The sequence below is a fragment of the Talpa occidentalis genome, unplaced genomic scaffold (assembly GCF_014898055.3).
Source record: "Talpa occidentalis isolate TD23 unplaced genomic scaffold, MPIMG_talOcc4v2.1 talOcc4.3, whole genome shotgun sequence".
In the NCBI taxonomy this organism is placed as follows: Eukaryota; Metazoa; Chordata; class Mammalia; order Eulipotyphla; family Talpidae; genus Talpa; species Talpa occidentalis.
Window position 1 is genome coordinate 122,677,605 of NW_023603184.1, and position 14,689 is coordinate 122,692,293.

The 14,689-nt window shown below is 38.8% G+C and overlaps 1 protein-coding gene across 1 annotated transcript in view; it reads right to left on the reverse strand.

Moving 5' to 3' along the window:
- Positions 1 to 9,287: 9,287 nt before the first annotated feature.
- Positions 9,288 to 14,689, reverse strand: part of FTCDNL1 (formiminotransferase cyclodeaminase N-terminal like) — an 84,815-nt gene continuing 79,413 nt past the window's right edge. Inside the window, exon 6 of the mRNA XM_054699975.1 lies at positions 9,288 to 9,319. Within this exon, the coding sequence (XP_054555950.1) occupies positions 9,294 to 9,319 (26 nt within the window). The 3' untranslated portion in view covers positions 9,288 to 9,293. The remainder of the gene's footprint in view (positions 9,320 to 14,689) is intronic.

Here is a 14,689-nt window from a genome sequence, read left to right on the forward strand (position 1 = left end):
TTGTATATACTGTATGCTATAGCATATACTGTACTTGTATACATGATCAACTTTCAAAACTCCTATCATTTATCTGAGTTAATTTCCACAATGGTACTAAACAAATGAACTACATTATGCTCTATAGATTATAATAGCATGCCCATAAATAATGCAATACCCACTACAGATTTTGCCTTTTTTTTCCATATAATTTTATGTGTAAAAATGTTTGCTGAATTTGGTTAAAATGGAAAAATCCTAAAAATAACTTAAAATGTTGAAAGATGAAATCTGGGACAATCATAATTTTTCTATCATTCTTAATGAAATGTTAGCAAATTTCATAACTACTTTAAAAATGAAGGTCCAAAGCAACTGTACAAGATCACATAAAGTAACTTTTTCAGCATTTAGAAATAACTGATATTAAGTTTTAAACAACACTGAAGATTGTTTCTCACCAAAAAGCTGACTCCATCCAACCAAATCTGGCATTCCCTTTGTCTGAAAGTCCTTGCTTTGTTCTTCGAGAAGCCTTCACCAACTCCCACCAGCAGAGTATTTATTTGTTCTTAATGTCAATCCTCACTTAGTACTGCTGCTAAAGTGAGTCATTTGCATTTTCTTACCACTTTTGGGATGTGAGCAACTTCAGCGCAAAAACCAAGGCCTGGTCTGTGTTGATTGCACATATGTCCACGGAAGGCCCATTTATGGGTCACTTAGTTACCACTTCTGAGACCTGTTCATGTGATTTTATTCTTGAGTATTCTTATCCTTCTCAGTGTTTCCTGGAAAACTGATTGTATATCCTATCTGTACAGCCCATTTATTTATGCCCAGGATATAGATTTATCTCCTCCTTGTGTCCATTCACTGCTTCAAATTGCTGTCTAATTACTCCATATGTGCATACTTGTCTAAAGCAAGAGCCTAACCAGAAACCATGAAGACTATTTTTTAAGTTTTCAAATATCCTAGTACCAAGCTCATGTAATTTAATCATCAATTCTGGTTAAAGTAAGGAACACATCTTTTTTTCCCTCTCTCTGGTTTCTCATTGTACTGCCAAATTTGTTATTAAATTTATAATTTTCTGATTCATATTTAATGGATGGATTGGGGAGTACACACATAAAGGCAATGACCTCAAAATCCTTCTGGAACCACACAAAGGCCAGGGCAGATGCTGGGGAAAGCAATAAAATGGGCCTTTCTTCATCTCCTACAAGAGGGCCCAAGTTCCTTCCTCCCACTAGACAGCCCCTTGATCCTAATTGCCACACTTGTACATGTGGAATTAACATTTCCAACTGCCTGCAATTATCTCTGTACCCAAAGTTCCCTTAGAAACATAATGACATGGATGGAAATGGAAATACTACATGAGGCTTAAAAAATAATAATAAATTAGGTGGGACCTAAATAAGAGAAAAATAACCCAAGGTGTAATTCTCATGTAGTTTTCAACAGAAACCCTCTGAGAGTTAGTGCAAATTGGGAGCAGATGGGGGAAGGGAATACTTACTTGAGAAGCAATTGACAGAAACATAAAACATATATGAATGTTCATCATCAATAAAAAATAATAAAATTACCAAAAACAAACCAGAGAACAAAAAGGGGATTAAAGCATTTTGAAGTTTGATGCAGTACATTTATAAAGACATGCTGTCCTTGTGAGTTTTTACCAAAAAATCTTATCCATTCTTCAAAGCTAATCATGATTTGATTATAAAGACAATTAAAACTCGAAGACAATTTTTTATATAGACATTTTCATTAAAAGTAAAGCAGAGTCCAGTATTAAAATAAATGTGTAGCACATATGAATAAAAGGGAGGGTCTAAATGGCTATTGGATTGATATTCCCCTCTAAACATATGGCATTGATATCAAGAACTCAGAACAACTTGGGCCAAGACCTAAAACCAGCTGTAATGTGAATCTGCTAAAGAAGTAGAAAAAAATTCCTGTGTTGCATTAAACTTTAGTTTCTTTCCAGAGCTATTATTTTAACAGATACTCATTATATGTGCAATTCACTTCGTTATCATTTTTTTCTCTGCAAGGTTAGTTCAAAGTGTAGGACCAAAACTTTACAGAAAGGAGCAACATAAAGAGTAAGATCTGCATCTCTAATTATCCCAGTGCAAGATCACTTTTCCAAATGAATCAGTAACCCCAGTATATGCTGACCTATCTTAGAGGGACAGAAATACCCTTAACTTCATCACTGAAAAGAGACAGATAACCTAAAAAATTTATAATTCCAGATGAGTAGTGTCAGATAATAACTTTAGAATCTATTGGAGTAAAGATTGGTAGAAAATTTGGGAGGTGGCAAATTTTTAAAATACTTCATTGGCTGCTTAAAGAAATTGGATGGTGGGCCTCCCTGGTGGCGCAGCGGTTGAGTGCTGGGTTGCGAAGCTGCCCGCAGCCTTTGCAGCGCCAGTTCCATCCCCGGCTGCTCCCCAGCCACGGAGGAGGGTCCCACATGGCCGAAGACCTCTCCTGCCGCCCGCTGCTCCCCTCAGCAGTGTATTTCGGTCCTTCTGCCTGCTCTGCTCCCCGCTCTGGCTCTGGTGAATTCTCTCACCCTCCCGCGCTTCTGACTGTACCCAGTGCTTGTATAAATAAATAAATAAATCTTAAAAAAAAAAAAAAAAAAAGAAATTGGATGGTGTTTGCTCATAATAGTAGGCTGACTATGTCTACATAGAAGACCCAGCATCCCTAATAAAGTACACAAAAGATTACAAGTGAAACAGCATTGTGGCCAAAGCAAACAGTTCTCATGTGAAGGGAGAAAGAAGTTATGGGTTATGTTGGAAATTTACTAGACAATAGTCATGTTTCCACTTCTCTGTGGTGGGAAATCTTACTGCCTGTAGTGAAGCCAGTCAGAGCTTGGTAGCCATTTGCAATTCTGACTTTCCCAATAGACAATTCAGCCCCCCTCCCATTCTGTTGAGAGCATTACTATTTGTCACAGTTTGAAGATATTTCATTAATCCATTCATGTTGCCTTTTCCCCAGCCACTTCCTCCTCTTGGAAAGGCAGCAGTATGCACAGAGGGACTCTGGAGTCAGACTGACCTGAGGTCACTTTCTGGCTCCACCATTAAAGTGATGTGGGCCTGAGCACTCAGCTTCAGTTAAACAGCATTTTCCTCATTAGAGAAAAGGAAATCATAAAAATTACCACCTAGACTACAAATGTCCCACCCAATGGCTGCCACACAAGACACTCAAAAAATGGGAATGATAAAATTATTTTTCTACTATGGTATTTACTGGAGAATAAGGGGTCCTTGATTTCAATATTTCATAGTTCTGTCTGTCCCACTTGTTATGCTATGCCAAACAGGACCGCTGAATACAAAGTGGCTAGAGATGAGGGCTTTGTCTGGTTTATTCTAGCTGCCCTGGTTGTCTTGCCTCTCCCCTCATAAACCACATTCTGTTCTTTCTGTCCTCTCTCTGCTCAAAGGCCATCTTATCAATGATACCTTTTCTGACCATGTGACTCAGACCCTTACATCCTTCTGCTCTGCTTTTGTTTCTACATGTTACTTGGCACCAACTGAAAAGTTTTCCATCTACTTGTTTATTTGCACACTACTGCCAGAAAGTAACCCTAAGTTCCAAAGTTCCTTGAGGACAGGAACCTTGCCTGGGTCACAACTCCTCTTTGGAACACTGCCTGACACACAGAAAATCCTCAATGAATATTTATTGAATAAGTAATTTCCTGAGAAAAATAATCTACTTGGAAACATGAGAAGACAGCATCTCTTCCAAACCCCCTGTTGTGGCTCTTTCAAAGAGAGGCTATCCCCCATCTATCCAGTCAGGTTGAAAATGACAATACAGAGTTTGAGGGATGCTTGTCACTCGGATCTGTCAGTGTACTGTCTAGATCACATTGTCATTCACGTTCCTTTTACTTGTTAGGGTAAGTGCCATCTGCCTTAATTCCAAGTTTTTATGAAAAAGCATTATGGCTCTATCATTTCCTACCACCACTTTCAGATGCTTCATAAATGCTGAGAGGTGATGATTTTTGCTTTATGAAGAACATGCAACACTCTTAATTGTGGCCTTAATGACAATCTTTACCTCCTAGAAGTGGTCATAACACATTGCGAGAGAGTACTAAGTCTTCAGAGCCTTATATTATGAAAAAGATACAACTGAACATGTGAAAGTGCTTGTGATTCTAAAATTTTAAACATGATTAAAAACTAATTTTTTTATGTTTTCATTACTGTCACTTAAAAATCTTGAATAAGCTAGTCATGATGATAATAAAAATAATGAATATACCAGGATAATTTAGGAAGACCAGAATTTCACCTGAATTATTCAGAATAGTTGCTCAAAATGGCTATTTCCTATGTAACATATTAAATAATTAACTTAAAATGCCAATAATAACCAAACTAGACTCATTCAATGAACTTATCCTTGGTAACACACATTTCTCTAGCAAATAGTACCATCATTGGACTGAAATATGTGAACTGCATTTATAACAGTCACAAATTGTATACTACTTAAAATTGACTTTATTGAATTACAATTTAGAGACTATTGACTTTCTGGATGTTGAGTGCATTTGGTTTTAACTTTAAATAATCAACTCGAGGTCAGTCATTTCTTCAAGTCAATGTCCAGATTTTAATGGATAATTGAAGATTTAAAATCACATACTCATAAGCTGATTAATTGTGATTGACACAGTCCCTGCTGCTAACGTTGGATCAATGGCAAATTTACCCATGTTACAAAATTTGTTTATGCAGCAAGTTTTCCTTTTAAGAACTATCTTTTAAAAGAAAAACTCAGTCAACTTACACCAAAATGCTTTTTCTGGTTCAGAATACAAGCAGTAAATATTTAAAAGCCTTTTAAATGTCTAATCCTTTATAAAGTAAACTGTATTAAACTGCAGGGCTATATGCTTTAAGTCCTCATTGACCAACTCAACACTCTTCCTTTGCAGTTTCTCGAAAAACTAATAATTGACTAGTTCAGAAAAAAAGTAAAACATAAGATTTCTACATTTTATTTGATTAAAAATTAGAATGATAACCATCATTATAGTAATAGAGCATTATTGATATGTAAGATGTATGTTTATAAACAATAGCAATCATTTCTAATGAGAAATATAACATTTACAAAAGATACACTTGCAATTTCACCTTCAATCTATGTTTTACTAGCAAGAGTGTGGGATAAGTCTTATTTAAGCAGAAATGAAATTCAATATGTAAGATGAATGAATCAATTTATATGGCAGGTGAAATTCCAGAAGACAGACATGTATTTACTCTAAGAAAGTAGAAAGTTCCACATTACGCTATTAGAGTAGGAATACCTGAAATTTCATGCTTTTGAGTGCTTAATCCTTTTTTTATTTACAAAAAAGTCACACACCCAAAATGCTATTTTAAAATCAAAGAAATCTGTTCTGAATCTCATTTTACTATTTAATAGAGCAGCTGAAAAATGACTTAAAGATGTGGCCATATGGTGTGAAAATCCAGAATCAAGGAAAGAATGAGATACTGTAAACATGTAAAAAAAGCAATAAAAGGAAGCAACACTGAGCTCAGTTAATGAAAAGCTGATGATGGAGACTGTCTTTTATTGATGACATTTGAGGACACTGACTCAGTGGTGTTTTCCAAAACATGAATTTTGCATTTCAAGTGTTTGAGAGATTCAGTTAAGTCTCTTTCCCTCAGCCTGGGATTGTTTGCACAGAAAGGCTCCATAGAATAAATTACCAAACCTTCCCGCACAGCTCAATTAACTGAATGAAGCAGAGAGAAAAGTTCCAATCTGGTAGCCACAGAACAGAATATGGCATCATTTTGCTTAAAGAGTTTACAAGTGGATGATGGGGTATTTACAAGGCAGCCTGGATTTAAGAGGAAAGGCTATAGGAAGAAGTGTGAGGAGCTCAAACTAACACTCTTTCTTCTGCTGGTGTTTCCATGGGAAGGTAGACTCAGGTGTTTGGGTTCTGGAGTCATTTTATTGTCTGTCTTTATGAGGAAATTTGGTGTCTCCACCCTATCTCCCTAGCCTCACACATAAACTGAGCCAAACTTCCTGTTCCTAGGAAGTTCTAAACAGTTCCTTCCTTTAACTGTACCTCTTCAATGCAACTCAACTTCCCGTGATAAAACCACAAGTCAGTTGATAAATGATTCTACCACCTAATGCCTAGTCAGTTGTATAACTCTGACCCAACACCTGGGATCTGAATTCAGTTATTTGAACCTTAACTTATTCTGCAAAGATTTTCTGATGCCAGGCATTGGAACTACCAAGATGAATAAAACAGTCTCTGTGCTCAATGTACTCACAGTCCAGCAGAGAAAACAATCTTGCAAATAAAATTTATAACAAATGAGTGAAATTTGACAGTCTAGGTATGTCAACTTTTCACAGGGGAGTTCCGAACGGGGGCAGTGTTACAGGAATTCTGCTGAGTTACAGTGTGCTCATGTCCACAAAGCAGTTTTAGATTTAACTTCTCAGAAAACACGTGGATGCTCTGAAGGCATCCGAGAAATTTCCCTCAAATCCTTGAAAGTGAGGCGTGACCCTTGCCACCTACCCCTTCATTTTAATTATAGCATGTGGATGGCAGAGAGAGACCAGAAAGGAGACTGACAGTTCTGAGGTTGACTTATGGCACAAGGAACTTGGATTGTCTGCCCTTGGTTCTCCCAAACCACTTGGTGACAAGACAACAATAAGGGAGGAATAATGCTAACAATCGCAGGATTTGCTTACACATTAACAATTGACTATTGCCCTCAACCATACATGATCCCACAGTCAAATAAGTCAGAAGCTGTGGAAGTTGGGAAAACCACAACTGAAAGGCTAAAAGCCCCATATTGCACCAGTGGCGTCTTCTGACAAATAGATGACATCCTCACCAGTAGCAAGTGCTGAAAACACAAAGAATGACCAAAAGATAGGAGGGGTAGTCATCTGAGAAAGGGAAGAGATGTTTGTGCTAGCTGAGGGGAAATCATGACACACCAACTTGACCGCCCCCTCCCCACCAAAATCCTCCTGCCTGGGGGATCTGGCCTCCTTCCAATGGTGAGGCCCTCACATGCTATAATTGAAAATAAAACAAAGGATATCATTCATCATCTTTTTCAACAATTGGTTTCTTTTCTACGTTTGGAAGAAAAACTTGGCAATCATAATGCTAAGATTTTTATTTTTATATATTTTCTTCTTAGTGTCAAAATAAACTGAAAAAGAAAAAAAAAATAGCCCAATGGTAAGAAAAGAAAAATACACAAAGCCTTTCAGGGCTCAGTCAGCCACACACTGCCATCAACTGACACCAAAGCATGGAGGCAACACTCACAAGTTCTCCCAACCAAAGAACAGGCTGCCTTCTGCTTCTGTAAGATGTGGCTACTTAGGGAAACTCAAATAGGCTCCCAATGTTAAGTGTGCTGCATATTTAATTTAATCAAAGGACATTTCCCAGACAGTGTCAGCCAGAAAATCTCATCTGAAATGACAAGTATAAGAGAACACAATTGTACACAATTGTACATTCCAGGGAAAACTGAATACAGGTGTTACCCCATTTTACAATGATTATGGAAATACACAACTATGAAACAGATACATTGATGGCATGAATGGCCACCACAGCCACTGCCTGGAAGTAGGTATCTTGTACTCAGAACGGGGAGTACCAGACATCCATATGAAAGTATGAATGATGAAACCACTGCTTTTCATTATCCAATACATATCCCTAATACTCTCGGGTACTTCTTCTGAAAATTGAGTTTTGTAGTACTCAGATCCAGCTTCCATCTGGAAGAAGAAAGGTGAGGGGAAAAGCACTTGAAGCAAGAAGCTACACTAAGTTGCTTCCTTTTTTTAAAAACTTATTTTTTTAATTTTCTTACATTGCCACTATTGTGGCACCCATGAACCATTACCACAGTCCCTTGTTTTCTTCCCTCCCCTGTTTTGCCCCACCCTCTTTTCACCCCCTCCTTTGCTGTAGCCTCAGATCTATGGTCAGCTTGCAAGTTTTGTCTTTTTCCTGATCCTTTGTTAGATTTCCCTATACTCCCCCATAAGTGAAACCAGCCTATATTTTTCTTTCTCCTTCTGAATTATTTTGCTCAGCATAACCCTTCCAGCTCCATCCATGTTGCCACAAATGGCGTGAGTTTATCTTTTTTGATTGCTAAGGTGCTTCTGAACATTAGTAGATCCCAAGGAACTAATTCACTACTTCTACAGGTTGAGTTCATGACAGCTTCCTCCATGGAGGCTGAAGGGCAATGCTGACATTCACTTTAGTACTTAAATAACTGTAATATGCACTAGAGAGAAAGGACAGGCATTAGGGAGGACATGAGCTGACCTGGTGGTCTTAGAAGACTTTTCTGTGAAAATGAATCCAGGCTTCAAAAAACAGAGAGCAATGGGTAAAGGTGTGAACCCCAGGAAAGACAGACCTAAAATGAAAACCTGGTTCTGGAACTTACCAGATATGTGACCTCAAAGAAGTTACTTTAACCTCTCTGAGCATTGGTTTCTAACTGGAATAGTACTGACCTCAGATGTTGTGAGGATTAAATGAGATAATTATGAAATAAGATAATAAGATAATAATGAGTCAAGTGCTCACAAATGTTCAGCACACAGGGCCCATTGGGGTTCTGGGAGGCCTGAAGCTTATATGATTTTAAGGACCATCTTTAAGAAAAATAATCCAGAAATAAGTTTGAGTGACTTTAGAATAAGAAAAATAAATAACAACAAATTACACGTGTGCAAAAGTGAAAAATACTATCATTTTTTGGTAAATTCCTGAAAAACTCACATGATGTTTTAAATAATTATCTCCATAATAATATTTTATATGTTTTCCAGTTTTAGGGCTGCATGTTCTTTGGCTACCAACTCAAATGACAATGATGTGTCATTTTATTTATTTATTTATTTTTTTAAAAGATACACTTTTTTTTTCCAAATTTTTTTTTAAGATTTATTTATTTATTTATTTATTCATACAAGCACTGGGTACAGTCAGAAGCGCGGGAGGTTGAGAGAATTCACCAGAGTCAGAGCAGGATGCAGAACAGGCAGAAGGACCGAAGTACACCGCTGAGGGGAGCAGCGGGCGGCAGGAGAGATCTGCGCGCCATGTGGGACCCTCCTCTGCTGGCCAGGGAGCAGCCAGGGATCGAACCGGCACTGCAGAGGCTGCGGGCAGCTTCGCAACCCCGCGCTCAACCGCTGCGCCACCGGGGAAGCCCTGATGTGTCATTTTATATAAAGAAAATATAAAGTTAATTCACTCCTTAAGAAATGGCTGATAGAAATGTTTTTAATTATCAATGTTTAAGATGCAACTCCCCCCAACACACACATACTTGTTCTTTGTATTTCTACCAGAGATGTTACTAAAAATCAGGGGTTTTGACAATTCTAGCTCATGTTATTATCATGATAAAAGGAATAATTTAGCATGTTTATATTTCTAATTGTGTCTATACATCAACATATATATTTCTATAGGACAGTCTAGATAGACATTATTAAGAACCACAGACTTTGTTTACAATTGTATGCTACCAATAATTACAAAGATTTTCCACAGACCAGCTTTTTGAACCCTGTCTTTCCTCTTCAACTTATGTATTTCTGGCACTGGGCACCAGAGGACATACTCGTTTGTGAAGATCCTCTGACCCTGCTGCATATGTCACAGTATGAATGAGCAGGCCAGCGAGTGAGAGCAGTACTTCCAGAAGCCGTTCCATGCTGGAAGAGTTGGCAATAATTTAACTACACATGACATAACTATGAGCCATGTAAGTAGATCCCACCAAATCCTAATCACTCCCAATTCTTCTTGCCCTTTAACTGGGTCCACAAGTGCTCACAGTCACTCTTCAAACTAGCTAAATAATTTGGGGGGCCCAGTGCAAATGAAATTGGGTGGTCCTTGTCTTAAAAATTATTCAGAATTAAATTGACAGCAGAGCAGTGGACCAAGCACTGGACCCTGTGCTCTTGCACAAGTTATAAATCCATGAGGCCAACCCTGGCCACAGCTACACCACCTGTCATGAGGGGGATATAATAAAAAAAGTAAGTAGGAAGAAACAGCAGTTTCAAAAAACTGTGGCTAAAATATCTTACATCTGCAAGTTTTACAAAATTATAAGTCCACATGGGTTTTATGACCAGGACCTTACAAGAGTCTCAGGTCAGTGAGGGCACCTGAAACTTAAGTCACTTCACCATCATGGTAAGTCTGCCCTGCTGCTGAAATACAGTCGGCACTCAATGAATACTTGAAAATGAAGCTTGTTCCTCCAGGACTTTACAGTCTAGTCAGGAAAAAAAACAAGACATTGATAAAACCCTCGCACAGCTCAATGTGCCAAGTCAGTGAAAGGTGGAGATATGAATTCAAAGGAAAGGAAAGGGCCAAGTGACTCTATATGGTCAGCTGGCCAGGAGTTCTGGGGTATTGGCCCACAGACCAAGTCCATCTGATTCTAGCTGCAGTTTGGGCACCATCTGGTGGCAATTTTCCTCCCTGAGTTAAATGCTAATTGGTCCTAGGGTCGACTTGACCTTTTGGGGACAGTGGGAATGATTCCAGGAGTCTCTCAACTAGTGAGAGCAAGTTTTATGGCTCAAAATGGGAAAATTCAACTGGGAACCACCTGGAAATGTGGTGATTCATCCTCCACTTCCTCACTTGAGGAGGTAGAGTTGCCTCTAGCAGCACAGAGTGCACAGTCCTGCAGAGGAGGCCTGACAGTCTAGGGATGAAGCTAGCAGAAGAGATGCCGATGACTCTTCTAGGTACAGGAAGGAAGTGGGCAAGATGCAGAATATAATAATGGTGTAAAGGATTGGAAAGAAATTTTAAGTGAAAAAGGAGCTCAGGGTATTGGAGAGTGGTCTAAGAACTGGAAGGAGCTTTAGGAGTTTGATATGGGCCATCCCATACAACTGCCCTGGAAGGGGAGGGTTAACCAACTGGATGTACTAACCCACTGGAAAGAAACTGAAAAACTAAAGACAAAAGACAAATAGGCCTAGGAGCAGAGGTCTAGAGTCTTAAGGAGGTGTACTCTCCAGGATTAGGGGAGTGGTATAAATCGAAAAGTTATAAGGTATGGTAGGGGGAGGCTCCTGGTTAACCTAATGGGATCAAAGAACTTTTATTACTTTACAAGCAGCTATTCCAGAGAGTTGTTGTAAAAATCATATACTAGTACCTGACACTTAGCTGGAATTCAAAAAAAGATAACTCTCATGGCGCTAAGCAGATTCATTGAAGACTTCCTGTATCTTACCATTTTATCTTCCCTCTATCCTTGTGAAATACTCAAGTGGGTATCATGATGGAAGATACTACCAAATTTGGGGGTACACAGAGAATATCAATTACCAAATTTATTACCAAAAATTATTTGCACATACTAGATACAAAATAGTTTTGTAACAGTGAATCACTGTTCTACTATGTCAATACTGATTATTTTTTCCAAAGCAGTTGGTCTTCATGAAAATACAGGTTATCAAGAAGTTAGGAAACAGTGACTGGCTTGCAGATGGGGTTTCCTAAGAAAAAGCTAATAGGATGGTACACAGAAGGTTTGGGAGTGGTGTTGGGGGTGGAGCCTACCAACTAAAAATCTTCATTTATCTAGAAGGTTAAAATGGCTACAACAGGAAAGAGAAGTATCTACTATAAGACTGAAAAGATTACAATTCTTTTTTTAAAAAGATTTATTTTATATATTTATGCATACAAGAGCTGGGGTACAGGCCAGAGGTGTGGGGGAAGGGGGGTGAGAGAATTCACCAGAGACAGAGTGGGGAGCAGAACAGGCGGATCGACTGAAATACACTGGTGAGGGGAGCAGTGTGTGAGACAGGAGAGGTCTGCTGTGCCATGTGGGTCACTTCCCTGGCCAGGGATTAAACTTGTGCTGTGGTGGCTGCCGATAGCTTCATAGTGCTGAGACTTAACCCCTTGCACCACCAGGGAGGCCCAGATTACAATTCTTTAATTATATTAATCTACATTTTAAGTAGTGGGATAAACTACATGAAAGGCATTCATTGGAAAACTCTACCTAATGGTTTACTGTATTTCCCATCCCTACCCCAAGTCAACACTCAGACCCCTTATTAGCTAAAAACAAAACAAGACTGTAAAAGGGAACATAAAATTTGACAATAAGAAAACAATTAAGAAAATAGAATACTAATGAGAATAAAAGGCAAGCAATCACCAATGGACTGCTTTCATTTGGACTATATCCACACTGAATATTTCTGCCTTATTTGTCCTTCCTTCCGTTGGATCTGCCGATGGGTTTATTTCTGACAATGTCCAGTCAGGAAAACAGAAACCACAATAAGTATTTATTTCAAAAGAGACAATATAAAAAATTGGTCAACCATTGAAGAACTAGAAGAACAATGAGAGAACATGGTACCCCAGAGACATAACTGCAGGAAGCACCATGCCCCCAAACTGAAGGAGCAAGAGAGGAAGGCTGAGTTCTCAAAGCAGAGCAGCTTACAGGAGAGACGCAGCAGAGCTGGGATTCAGTCACTGCTGGACCTGGTGAGAGGTGCAATGAGGCTAGTTCTGAATTTGTCAAAGTCAGTTGGAGGCTGGAAGCCAGAGCCACTGTCAAGTCACTGCTGAGATGGGGCTGCCAGAAACAGGACACAAACTGGAAGGCAAGTCCCTCTCTTCCCCCACTCCTGCAGCCCCCCACCCAGCTCGCCACAATGGCCATCTACAGAGATGCTAGCTGACAAAATGTGGCTTTCAGAGTCCTTGTAGCAGATGGGCCTGCAGGAAAAGTAGGTGTGGGGCAGAGAGACAATAGCAGAAGATACACACATTACATACTCAGAAAAAGTTATCCACCCCATGTTTATGTCTCTGACTCACATCACAATTAACCAACTAACCTGCTTCAAAATACACCAAATAGGAACAAAAGTTGTGGCAGCGAAATCCATGTGAAGCTGAGATCAACCAGAACCATGCTCACTGGGACCTTCTTTTACACCTTTGGTAAGCTTTCGAGAAGCATTTTAAGAGCCTGCTGTTAAGTGTCCTAATTGTTGTTACCTATGAAAAATGGGCTCCTTCGAAGCCATGTGCAGGCCTGCTTAAAACAATAAGCTTTTCTAACCCCCGAGCGCGACACACTCCGGGAGCATGGTCTGGATGCTTATCAAACAAGTTCCTGGGCTGTTCTCTGAAGTTTCTGGGCAAGTACAAACAACAGAGTCAAATAAATGCCTTTTAAAAGCAAGGCAGTGGAGCACGTACCCTGTCAGTGAGATCCTCATATCCTCACAGAGTAAACAGTAACATGAGAATATTTATACTAAACAAAACTGTATATCAAGTCTGCTTTGGCTCAGCCAGAGGGAATGATAAATTCCTTGCAGATCTCTCATAGAGTGGTCCTTTGTGGGCCACGGACGCCACTTCCAAGACAGTACAAACCAATTACAGAGCAAGACTTTTCATTATATTGAGGGATGAAATTATTACCTCCCATTTTGTTTTATTTTACAGTTGTTTTACTTATCCATATCTTCCCCCTTATGTTGCAGTAGTTTTAACTGCTTATTGAGTCAAAACCAAATTTAGGTTGAAAACAAATGACCAATGTCTCCTTCACACACATACACACACTCCAACAACAAAAGTCCTTATCACCTGCATCATCTAGCTTTTTGCTTTATTTCAAGGTGGGTAAAGTGAAAACATGAAAGAGTTGATAAAATGTGAACTCTATTTGTGCACATCAATTTTGTTCTATTCACAACTGGCACAAGTCATGGGCAAAGTCAGCTGGCAGGAAATGGAGGTTAAATGAGCTATGAAGCCACACTCCATACAAAGTCCGCTTTGTGGTCCAATGGAAAAAAATACTGAAGAAACATTTGTACAAATAGCCGGTTTGTTTCTAAGAGGCCAATAAGAGGAAAGTTTATTATGAATCAAGGTATTTGATAGTTCATTTTGTCAGATTTTCTCAACCCAACCTGACAATCCTTCTTAGTTGTTATAGACCCATCCAGGCTACTTCCACCAGCGTGCAGAGAAAGAGCTGATACTGGAATCAGTCCACGGGAAAGTCAGCAACTTACAGCTGTTTCAGATTTTCTAGAGAACCCTTGGGGCAGTGAGGGAGAAGAGGAAGAGAAAAGGACAATAAGAGGAAAAGGATTTAGAATATGACGAAGAGGTAAGCGGTGGGAAAATTATAACAAAAATAGCAAATGATTGTTTTTCAATAGCTTGATCAAAGTTAATTTAATCAAGTCTATTGTAAACCATTAACTAAGTCTTACATGTGGTGCCAGGGTCCATTATAATATTAAAAAGGGAATAACAGTTCTTATATATTTGTACACATTAGTGAATATTGGAAATTTGTTGACATCTTAGTTAGAATGTATGAGCTTTGTGAAATTCTTATTAAGATGTCTGGGTTTTTTTTTAACTTTCATGGAATATATGCTTTTTATTATTTAATTGTGGCAAAATACATATAAAATGTACCATTTTAACCATTTTTAAGTGTATAGTACAGTGACATTAAGTATTCATATTTTGGAC